This window comes from Setaria italica, chromosome VI (genome assembly GCF_000263155.2).
Source record: "Setaria italica strain Yugu1 chromosome VI, Setaria_italica_v2.0, whole genome shotgun sequence".
In the NCBI taxonomy this organism is placed as follows: Eukaryota; Viridiplantae; Streptophyta; class Magnoliopsida; order Poales; family Poaceae; genus Setaria; species Setaria italica.
In genome coordinates, this window is record NC_028455.1 from 25,110,546 (window position 1) to 25,121,780 (window position 11,235).

The 11,235-nt window shown below is 48.5% G+C and overlaps 1 protein-coding gene across 1 annotated transcript; it reads left to right on the top strand.

The window, feature by feature from the left end:
- The first annotated feature begins 10,298 nt into the window (after positions 1-10,298).
- Positions 10,299-11,012, top strand: LOC111257712. Its single transcript, XM_022827753.1, has one exon. It carries the CDS (start codon positions 10,299-10,301, stop codon positions 11,010-11,012), a length of 714 nt encoding a protein of 237 aa, XP_022683488.1.
- The last annotated feature ends 223 nt before the right edge of the window (positions 11,013-11,235 follow it).

An 11,235-nucleotide genomic window follows, 5' to 3' on the forward strand; every position in this document is an offset into this window, starting at 1 on the left:
AGACCGCCTTTGTCACCCGCTACGGTCAATTTGAGTCTACAGTGATGTCCTTTGGATTGACCAATGCACCTGCTTACTTCATGAACCTCATGAACAAGGTGTTTATGGACGAATTAGATAAGTTTGTCGTAGTCTTTATCGACGACATACTTATCTATTCCAAGAATGTTCAAGAACATGAACACCACTTACGGGTGGTCTTGGAAAAATTAAGAGCCCACCGACTCTATGCTAAATTCAGCAAGTGCGAATTTTGGCTTGAGAAAGTGGCATTCCTTGGTCATATCTTGACCGCGGAAGGAGTAGCAGTTGATCCAGAGAAGGTAGAAGCCGTCTCCAACTGGCAGCAGCCCACTAATGTTAGTGAAATCAGGAGTTTCCTGGGTCTAGCTGGATATTATCGGAGGTTTATTGAGGGATTCTCCAAGATAGCCCGGCCCATGACCGAGTTGCTCAGAAAGGACAAGAAGTTCACCTGGACCGAGTCATGTGAGCGGAGTTTCCAGGAGCTGAAGAGAAGATTGACAACAGCCCCAGTGCTGACCTTGCCAGATATCCAGCGAGACTTCGTCATCTACTGCGATGCATCTCGACAAGGGTTAGGCTGTGTTCTCATGCAAGATGGGAAGGTTGTGGCATATGCTTCCCGACAACTTAAGCCGCATGAGCAGAACTACCCAACCCATGACTTGGAATTTGCAGCCGTAGTGCATGCCCTCAAGATCTGGAGACATTATCTGATTGGGAATAAGTGTGAAATCTACACCGACCATAAGAGCCTAAAGTACATCTTTACCCAACCCGATCTAACTTAAGACAGAGGAGGTGGCTAGAGCTGGTAAAGGACTACAACCTGGAAATCCATTACCACCCCGGCAAAGCTAATGTGGTAGCTGATGCCCTAAGCAGAAAGTCCTATGGACAGCCCGGACCCGAGAATGCTCGACTACGAGAGGAAATGGCCCAGTTGAATGTGCATATCATTCCCCGGGATGCTAGCCGTAGGCTAAGTGTCCAGCCCACATTGGAGGATAAAATCCGAGAAGCCCAGAGTTCAGACCAAGATTTAGTAAAAATCCGCAAGCAGACCGGAGAAAATAAAGCCCCGGACTTCAGGGTAGATGACAAGGGAACCTTGTGGTATAAGAACAGAATTTGTGTCCCTAAGGACGGAGAATTCCGACAGACCATCATGGATGAAGCCCATAACTCAGCATACTCCATTCACCCCGGATCCACTAAGATGTACATGGACCTAAAACAGAAATACTGGTGGAACGGGATGAAGGCAGACATAGCTCAGTTTGTCGCCCGGTGCGATACCTGCCAAAGAGTCAAGGCCGAGCACCAGAAGCCAGCCGGCTTGCTACAACCCTTGCCTATCCCGGTTTGGAAGTGGGACGAGATCGGCATGGATTTTGTAGTAGGCTTGCCCAGAACCCAGAAAGGAAATGACTCCATATGGGTAATAGTGGACCGACTCACCAAGGTTGCTCACTACCTGCCCGTACGAACCACCTACGGTGGAGAAAAACTGGCTCGACTCTACGTCGACAACATAGTAAAGCTGCATGGTGTGCCCAGCCGAATCGTCTCAGATAGAGGAACTCAGTTCACCTCTAGGTTTTGGAGGAGTTTACACAAAGCCATGGGCACCAAACTGGATTTTAGTTCAGCCTATCACCCTCAGACCGATGGCCAAACAGAGCGGGTAAATCAAATCATGGAAGATATGTTGAGGGCGTGTGTCCTCACCTATGGAAAGGATTGGGAACAAAGTCTACCCTATGCAGAATTCTCATACAACAATAGTTACCAAGCCAGTCTAGGCATGTCACCATTTGAAGCCCTTTATGGTAGAAAGTGTCGGACCCCTTTGATGTGGTCAGAAGTCGGAGAGCGTTCCCTGGTCGGACCAGCTTTTATCAAAGAAGCAGAAGACCGTGTAGCAGAAATCCGAGAGAAGTTGAAGGCTGCACAGTCCAGACAGAAGAGCTACTCTGACAAGAGAAGACGGGAATTGTGCTTCAATGAGGGAGATTTTGTCTACCTCAAAGTATCCCCGATTCGGGGTACGCGAAGGTTTCAGGTGCAAGGAAAGCTAGCCCCTCGATATATTGGACCATACCAGGTGTTAAAGAGAGTGGGAGCCGTAGCATACCGTATCCAACTGCCCGAAGAAATGTCGGATATACACCCGGTATTCCATGTCTCCCAGCTAAGAAAATGCTTGAGGGTACCGGAGGAACAAGTACCGGTGGAAGCAATAGACCTACAAAAGGACCTTCGGTATCAAGAAGTACCTGTCAAGATTTTGGACACTGTCACCAGAAGGACAAGGAATACAGCAGTCCGGATCTGCAGAGTACAGTGGAGCAGGCATGGCGAAGAAGAGGCCACGTGGGAACGCGAGGACGCGTTAAAGAAGGAATTTCCCCATCTCTTCAGGACTCAGTCGAATCTCGAGGACGAGATTCAATTTAAGTGGGGTAGGTTTGTAACGCCCGCAGAAATCACTAACTAAAACCACCCGTTAAAAATCGTCTTTAAAATCTTTTTACCGCTGAGCTCCCGGAAAACGGAAACCTCCCCGGCGATTTCGCCGTCCCGGTACCCATACCGACCCCCCCCACCTGTCTTTTTATCTGTGTCCGCGAATCTCGCCGCGTGCCGGTGTCAGACGCCGTGCGCGTGCTCCGACCGCGTGCCGCGAGTGCCGCCGGTCTCTCCCTTTTTCTTTCTCTTTTCCTCCCCCTTTTCCCTTTTCTTCCTCCTCCTTCTTCTTCTTCCTCCCTCCTTCTCTCTCCTTCCCTTCCTTGTTCCTGGCACCACCCGTCCGGCCCCAGCTCTTAACTCCCGGCGCCACTGGCGCCACTCCACCCGGCCTCGCGCGCCAGGGGCGCGCTGCCCGGCCTCACACGCCAGGGGCCCGCGCCCGGCCGGTGCCACCACGCCGCCCCTCGGGCCGTGCGCCCGGACCGGCCCCGGGCCACCTGCGCCGCCGCCCCGACGACCGGCCGCCCCGGCCCCGCGCGCCACCATCCCACGCCACGCCCCGGCCCCTACCTCCCCGCCCCGGCACGCCACCGTGCCGTGCCGGCAAGCTGCCGCCGCCGGCCCCAAGCGGCACGAAACCGAGCCATACCGCCGGCGCCCCTTGACCGGACCCCTACCCGCCGCCGGGCTATAAAAGGCCACCCCGCCGGGCTCCAACCGCCGCACCCCACCGCCCAACTCGCCACCGCCGCCGGAACCGCCGCCTGAATCGCCGCCGCCGCCGCCGCCGCAAGCCGCCGCCTCCTCTCCGCCCGAAGGACGACGCCGCCCGGCCGCTCCTCTCCATTTCCCCCCGAGGTGAGGGGCAAAACGGGCCCCCCTCCTCTTCCTCCACCGCCCGCCGCCCCCGGCTCGCCGCCCGGCCGGCCGGCCGCCGGCCCACCCTCCCTCTCTCCCTCCATCTCCAAGTTCCTGGAGAAGAAGGAGAAGATTTCCTTTGGTTTTAGATCCGACCCCCAAGTCTCCCCAAATTACACATAAGCCCCTCCACCTCCGAAAATAATTACAAATAGGTCCCTGATTTATTCAAAATCAGTCCTAAACCGCCGTTTAAGCCCCTAATCCTTGTTTAACCCGTCATTTCATGCGCCAAACTCCCTCCAATTAAGCCCAAATTTTACCACGTCATCCTCCAGAATACTTTCGCCGATCCATATCCAAATTTCCCAAAAATAACCCCTCTACCTATTTTCCGTTCGCGTTTCCTGTTCGGAGCTCACGGTTAAAAATCGTTTTCTCTTTTATTTATTCGTGTGCCTGTTTGTGTGTGCCGTAGATCGTGGACTGCCTGAGGAGGAGCCCGAGGAAGAGTTTGACCACGAGCCCGAGCCCGAGGACCAGTACCGCGAGCCGGAACTCCCGGAAGGCTTTGAAGACGGCAAGTCCAACCTCACCCTTTTGATGCATACTTAATACCTAGTTTTTCAAACACAACCTATTGGCCTGTTTTACAAAATGCATATTATTTTATCGCAAGACATGGTTGGATAGCCACCCCTTGATTGTTATGAACATTCCTTGTTGTCCTATGCTTATCTCTAAATATGACTCGCTCTGTTTAGTTGATAACCGCCGCTGGAACGCTTAGGAAACCTGTTACTCAAATGCAAACATTATTACAGTGGTGTATTCGGGAAATTAAGGTGTGTGTGTGTCCAAGTAAGAATAATGGCTTTTGGTTCGGGAAAAGAAATGTGTGGACGGGATGGATGGGTGTTCCTTGTGTGGGATGCCCAGTTGTTGTGCTCGTACCTTGGTGGTTGGGCAATGTTGGGAGATATCCATCCGGTCGTAATTAAGGACTGAGTTAATGTGTCATCTTGCCTAATTCCACTATCGTGCAACCACTCGACCGTTGTATGGGCAACGGCTTAGCATGAATCCCACTAGCTGGATGGTTAGTCCTCAGGAGTGCTGGTGAGCGACGGGAACCCACGGAAAAGGATTAAGATCTTGGTGACTTGAGTCCCGGTTACGGTCTCCTGAATGAGCCGTGGACCCCTTGGGTGTTCCGTGAGAACTAGCCAGTCTTAGCTAAGGTGGGTAATGGCTTTGTTAGGATCCGTACCGTCACTAAGGTGATTGCGCTACGGTACCCTACTTGTGGGAAAAGTGTACACCCTCTGCAGAGTGAAAACCTATCCGGGTAGCCGTGTCCACGGAATTGGACGAATTACGGCTTGGTCACATAACTAGTGTTTGGGTAAGAATGTCAAGAGTGTGTGTGTGTGTGAGTGTGTGTGTGGAATTTCAGAAGAGTCCGGCAGTTGTGCCGTGCGCTATGACGGACGGGGAGTCCGATAGCGATAAAAGTTGGATCCTTTGTGTAGGATCAACCCCACTCAGTATTTCGGGTATTAAAGGGAACTTTACAAAAATCCTTTCGAAAACAATCCCCTGCATGTGTTAAAAATTAGCTTTTCCGCAAAATAAACCCTAGCCTATCCTTGTTATACTTGTGCATAATCTTGCTTGTATCCCCTCCGTGGATGGGGTTGGACTTGTTGAGTACGTTAGTACTCACCCTTGCTTCATTGCTACAGAGGAAGACCCTGAGTTCGTCGCAGAAGACCTCGAGTAGAGGTTGTGTCCGCACCCGACGCTGCCTGTGGTGTTGCCCTGCCCAAGATGCTGCTGCTGCCGTGTAGTCCCGAGTGCTGTCTTTTGGCAGTCGCTTGGTTAGCCGCCGTTATCTATTTACTGTTTATCGCTGCGTGGCTTTCACGCCCACTCCCTCGGGAGTTGTACGGTAACTGAATTATCTGTCGAATAAATGTGTTATCAGCCTCCTGGGACTGGTATTTGTATCACATTTAGTCTCTACTTATGTGGGGACGCTTCAGGCAGCAGACTCGGACTTTGGGTGGGTCAAGCTCGGCACGGGGCGGCGCGCGCCCGGGGAGGTGGTGCTGGAGGTGCTGCGTCGGATGGCCCCCCCGCGGCATGGCGGCGGCGGCGGCCGGGGTCAGCCACGGCTGGCAGGAGTGCGCGCAACACGTGTGCGAGGGGCCGAGGAGGTCCGACTTCGCGCCGCCTCCGTCAGGCCTATCGGCGCGCTCATGGCATGGTGCCCGTCACTGGCGAGGCTCGTGCTCCGAATGGATAGGTGAGGAAATGGATGACCAACACAAACGATGACACCAACGGATCTGCCCGATCGATGGCGCCTCCAAGATTGATGAGTTGATCTTTGGATGGTTCTCACTATCCTGGATTGGGGCACATGACGGCATGGAACTTGATGATGATAACCTTACTCGATCGAAATTGAAGGGAGACTAATGAACGAACATAGAAATTCTCACTGAATTCACCTTAGCCTGACTGACTGAAGTAGTGAAGTGGAATTGCTCAGTGTTCTACTGGGGTGGTTTCTAATTGTAGATGTGTTCAATAGGGAATAAGGCTGAAAAAGCAGTAGTGATGGTAAAAGGGACCTGAATAGATTGTATGGCCAGGAGATGCAGAATTTTGTTTAGCATTAAAAGGACAATTTTCTTTATCTGGAGATTTAAGAGGAACTTTGCGGCTTTATGCAAATCAAGAGCATCATTTGGGCGTACGTGATTGGGGCAGCGGGCGGGTGGAGCGGCCAAGGAGCGGTGCAGTGTGCGGGCCGGCGAGGGCGGCGAGCCTCCACCTCCCTGCAACCCATCGATGAGGGCGGCAAGCGGCGGGATAGGAGGAGCTCAGACCCAGCGGTGGAGGGGCGGCGGAGCATATTGCCGTGGCGGCAACCCAAATCGGGGTGCTAGGAGCAAATTGAGTGGCGAGGTTTGATTTCAGCAAAGGGGACCATGAATCGGTGCAGGCGTCGAGCAGGTCGGATCCTGCGTGGATGGCGGCGTCAGGGTTGGACCGTTGGAGCGGCTTCCGATGTCATCAAGTTTGGATCTCAAACTCCACACGGACGAGCTGCAAGTGCAGGGAGCGGAGCTCCAAATAGAACTAGCGGCTGCAGCAGGCAAAGCTCAAGCTCTAGCCGGGATTGCGCAAATAAAATTGGGTTGGGAGTCAAAAAAATTGGATCGATGCTATCAATCTTTACAATAAGTTTGCCTTCATATGCAATCTATGCTTCATGTTAGGATAGATCTGTTAGACTAGACAGAAAACCCTTGTCAGTTCGTTGCCGATCCACGGATTGATAAACCTTGGATGTAAAACTCCAAGGGAAAAGCTACGATGATCCATGCGCTTGCGGTTCACAAATTGGCGCGCTAACTGCCGTCAACACACACTCCCTATCCTATACTACAAGAGTAAGCTTAGTGGTAGAGTCCTCCTTATCTCTTCTCCTCTTCTTGTGTTCTATGAAGGGGCTCTCTTCCTCCTTATATAGGTGAGTAGGGGCGGTTCCTGGGAAGAATATGCAGGGAATCTTCTACAAACGACATAGGGGAGGCACCAAGGGTTGACATGTGGAGGATAGGGCCGAGAGGAAGCCGTCTAGGTTCGGCCGAACCAGGGGTTCGATCGACCCTTGGTGGCACCTCCCCGCAACTGCCTTTGGCTGGTGGGCCTTCGGGTCTGCCTTCGGTTTGGGCTGGTTTGCCCTGTCATGTGGACCCTTCTTTCCCTTGGGTTTGTGTAGATTGTTGTGTTGTATGTTTCTTCTTCATGTAAGCCCATTTTCTCCTATGGATTCCTGTATACAACATTTTACCAAAGCTTGTGGAAATAGTTAGAATAAAGCTCCTATCTCTAAGTTGGTAATTGTTATAAAGTTATTTGATACAGGAGTTGGCGGTTGAATTTGGTTATAAGGACCATCAACTAGTAATTTAGATAAAAGTTATGGGATTCCTTTAGATTATTTTTATAATGGCGGATCGTGGGTAATCTAGATATATGTTTAGGGGTTGAATTTAAAATATTTTCATAATGATAATGTTGGGTAATGTTTTTGAAAATGTAATAAACCCATGGCTCTAATTGAACTCTACAGTATTGATGCCTGGATGTTTATGATTTTTTTTCTAAAATTTTTCTTTTTTTACCTAGCGCGTCTAGTGAGAATTGATACCGAGTCTCCAATTGAAAAAATAAGAGCACATGTCGAACAATCAAAATAGTTTCCTTGAACTCTCTCTTGAAAATAAGAGCACATATCGAACAATCAAAATAGTTTCCTTGAACTCTCTCTTATTTGTTAAATATTCTAACACAATACTCACGTGAATATATAGTTACTACCTTCGTCCCATCGTGGTAGACTTTAGTTATTAATTACTCTATAACATTTTAATCTGCATTTACAGTCTTTCTTTTTTTCACTTTGCATAGCAGGTATGCGCTTAAATTTGTTTAATAGACATTAGCTTGAGCTATATTTTTAAATGGTGAACACATCATGAGTATATATTAATTATTATTTTCTATACCAACAGTGTAATAAATAAATAATTTAGAATTATATATTGGTGTACCTTATGGTGTATTTTTAATGAAGGTGATTACCCCATGTTATTTTTAATAATGGTGTATGCGGGTTACTTGGTTGCAAATTTAAGGGGTTACTTTAAGTTATTTTTATAATGTTACTAATGGGAAATTTAGATGCAAATTTCTAGGGTTATTTTAAATTATTATCTATAATGGCATAAGTGGGTAATTTAGATGAAAATTAGAAGTTTACTTTAATTTATTTATATAATGGCAAATGTGGATAATTTATACATAGATTTAGGGGTTCCTTTAGGCTGCTTTCATAATAGCAGAGGAGGGTAATTCTTTAGAAAACATAATAGATCCAATGGCTATAATAATTTGAGTCTACCGAATTGATGGCCATATATTTTGCTTTTGAGAGAATTTCTAGTATTTCTCCTTTTTTTATAGAGTGTCCACCTAGAATTCTATGTAGTTTCATGTGGAGGTCTCAAAAGGAACCTCCATTCCTTTATGACAATGATTGATGCCGTCGTGTTAATGCTATAGCAGCCTAACATGCGCTTACCCTTCCCGGATGAGCGTTTGTTCATTGGCTTGTGCATATCCGGAACTATCATTCAGCGGTTCAGCCCAAAGTTAGAACTTCCAGTCACAAGATCGGAGTCTCTGGATCCTGCAATAGCACCAGCACAGCATTTTGGTGCGAACTGTATGCGAGGTTCTCATGTCACAACACATGTATACTTATAGTTACCTTAAGTATAAGTACTTATGATCGAGTTTGGCCAAAATACTTATAAGTTTTGCGCCAAAAAAATACTTATAAGCACCACGTATTGAGTACTAGTCAAATTGTATAGCTTAGTGTTTAGAAAGGAAAAAATAATAGTTTAGGGCTGTATATGCATGTCGCGGAGTAGACGACCAGATCAACCAGGATAGCAATGGACTCGACAGCCGTCGATGCTTCCAATCACGGCTTCCAAGGCGACCGGCTGACCAGTTAACGGTCTCCGAATGCTACTGCAGACGACTGACTTGTGCAAAGCCCGGAGGAAATAGACCTTGCCCTTGCGGCCCGGCTGGGCTGAGCCTCGACACCACGTCTCTCGACTTGGACGAGTAAGCAAAACAGTCACTGCCAGGCGTGACGTTTCCAGAAGTTTCCGAGGCAGGCCAGGCTTTTGAATTTTCCGGGCGTCGGATAATAATTTGACATAAGGCTGCATTATGATCTTCTCTAAGTTAAACTATTTTAAGTTTTATTAAATTTATAGAAAAGATCAATAATATTTACGGCATATCCACTTGAGTATAATTAGATTCGTTATGAAATATATTATGAAATATATTTTTATATTTACTTATTTGAATAGGAAGAGTTGTGTAATACTATATCATTTTTTCACAATGAAACTAGTAATGCTAATTTTGTGTTTTCATAATGACTAAATGTGTTTTACATTTCCTTAGTTCTTTTTTTTCAAATGGCCAAGCCTTGCTAAACTTCTTTACAATTTTTTTCTCAAGTGCCAAAGGGTTCATTTATTCTAATTTGGGTATCCCCGATGGGTGAAAAGAAATTAGCAACAAAGAATACCCAAATAACATTACCAATGAAACTACCAATTAGCAAATAAAACTCTATGGAATAATCCCTTTAGCGTGCTACTTAAGAAAGCTGTAAAGAAGATGATCAATAACCATGGGTCGTTTGCAAAAGCATTTCTTAAATCTTATATACAAAAAATCAATATATATTCTTATCATTAGGAAATGGAATTAGTCGTCGATCCACACTGTGCCTAACACTGCAAGGAAGATACCCGCACGCAGGGAAGATTCACACCAACTCGTCAACCTCGTAGTACCGAGTAAATACACGCCTTGACAGAAGACCGCTTGATAAAAGCCTACATATACGATGTTTATAAATAGAGGCATGTCGCTTCTTAGTCATAAGCCTATAACTGACCTGCTATCTATTCTTCTCAATCAGGATCAGGTAACAACATAAAGTTTATGATTTTATATAGTTATATCGCATACTACCTCCGTTCTTAAATATATATCGTTAGCTGATTTGCTTGTCATCAATGCCCTATTTTCATTCGAGAACGGAGGGAGAGCAATATCTTATCTTTAGATGTTTCTTTGATCTCTTTCTATAGTGCTATTACATACAGTTCTCCATGTTATGGCTTTGCACGTAAAGAGTTACAAGCACAGCAGTGAGATAAGTGTTGTCAGACATGCATGCGATGATATGATGAGCTCTGTATCTTAACTTTGTCTGCCGATTAATTACTCGATTTGCAGGGCGATCTGATAATCTGCAACTGTTAGTCATGACGAGGCTGTACGAGAACCCCCCGGCGGAGATCATCCACTCCGGGCGCAAGCTCAAGCTGACAGAAACCGACGACGTGCTCTTCAGGTGCGACGGCTGCAAGGAGCCCGGCTACGGGCGCAGGTACACTTGCGACTGCGGAGGCAACAGCTTCGACCTCCACACATGCTGCGCCGTTACGGAGGACACGCTGAAGCATCCTCTGTTCGGCGACCTCACTTTCGAGTTCCTCAAGGAGCCACCGCCCGCCGCCGACCAAAAAACGAAATGCGACGCCTGCGGCGAGGAAGCAAGCGGCTTCGTCTACCACTGCAAGAAGGAGGACCGCGACCTGCACCCCTGCTGCGCGAGCCTGAAGGAGTGTGTCATCCAGGACACCCGCGTCTTCGAGCGCCGCCAGAAGGCATCGCGGCCGTGCGGCATGTGCAGCAAAAACAACGGCAATTTCTGGGCGTACCGCACCTACCTAGACGGCAAGGCCGTGGACCTGCACTTGGCGTGCATGAAGAAAATGGCTCGCCTGAGCTGGGAGTCGGCCTCTCAGAACCGGGTCGGCGGCGCCCAGATCGTTCGGCCGAGCGACGCCAGCATCGAGAGCATGCTCAGGAGCTTGCGCGGGAACACGCGGAGCAGTGACGGGTTCGACACGTTCACCAGGCAGATCGCGGGCACCGTGGTGAGTGCCGCCATCGCGGTGATCTTTGGGCTTTAAACTTGTTTTTTCTTTTGGTGCTTTGTTGGTCATGTATGCATGTGTTATAGTTTTCAGTTTGAAGTTTGAAGGAGTACGAGAGCTCAGCACGGCATGTTCCAGGCTGAGCGCGTTATTTGTAAGGCTTGAGGCGTGCGTGTTCACGTCGAAGCCCAGTAGTGTCCGCCGCGTCGCGCGCGGCGCAACCTGACGTGCGTGCGGGATGGCGCACGCAGAGCAGCAG

Excerpts from the sequence above, each read along its gene's own strand:
- LOC111257712 (XM_022827753.1), top strand. The coding sequence starts at position 10,299 with ATGACGAGGCTGTACGAGAACCCCCCGGCGGAGATCATCCACTCCGGG.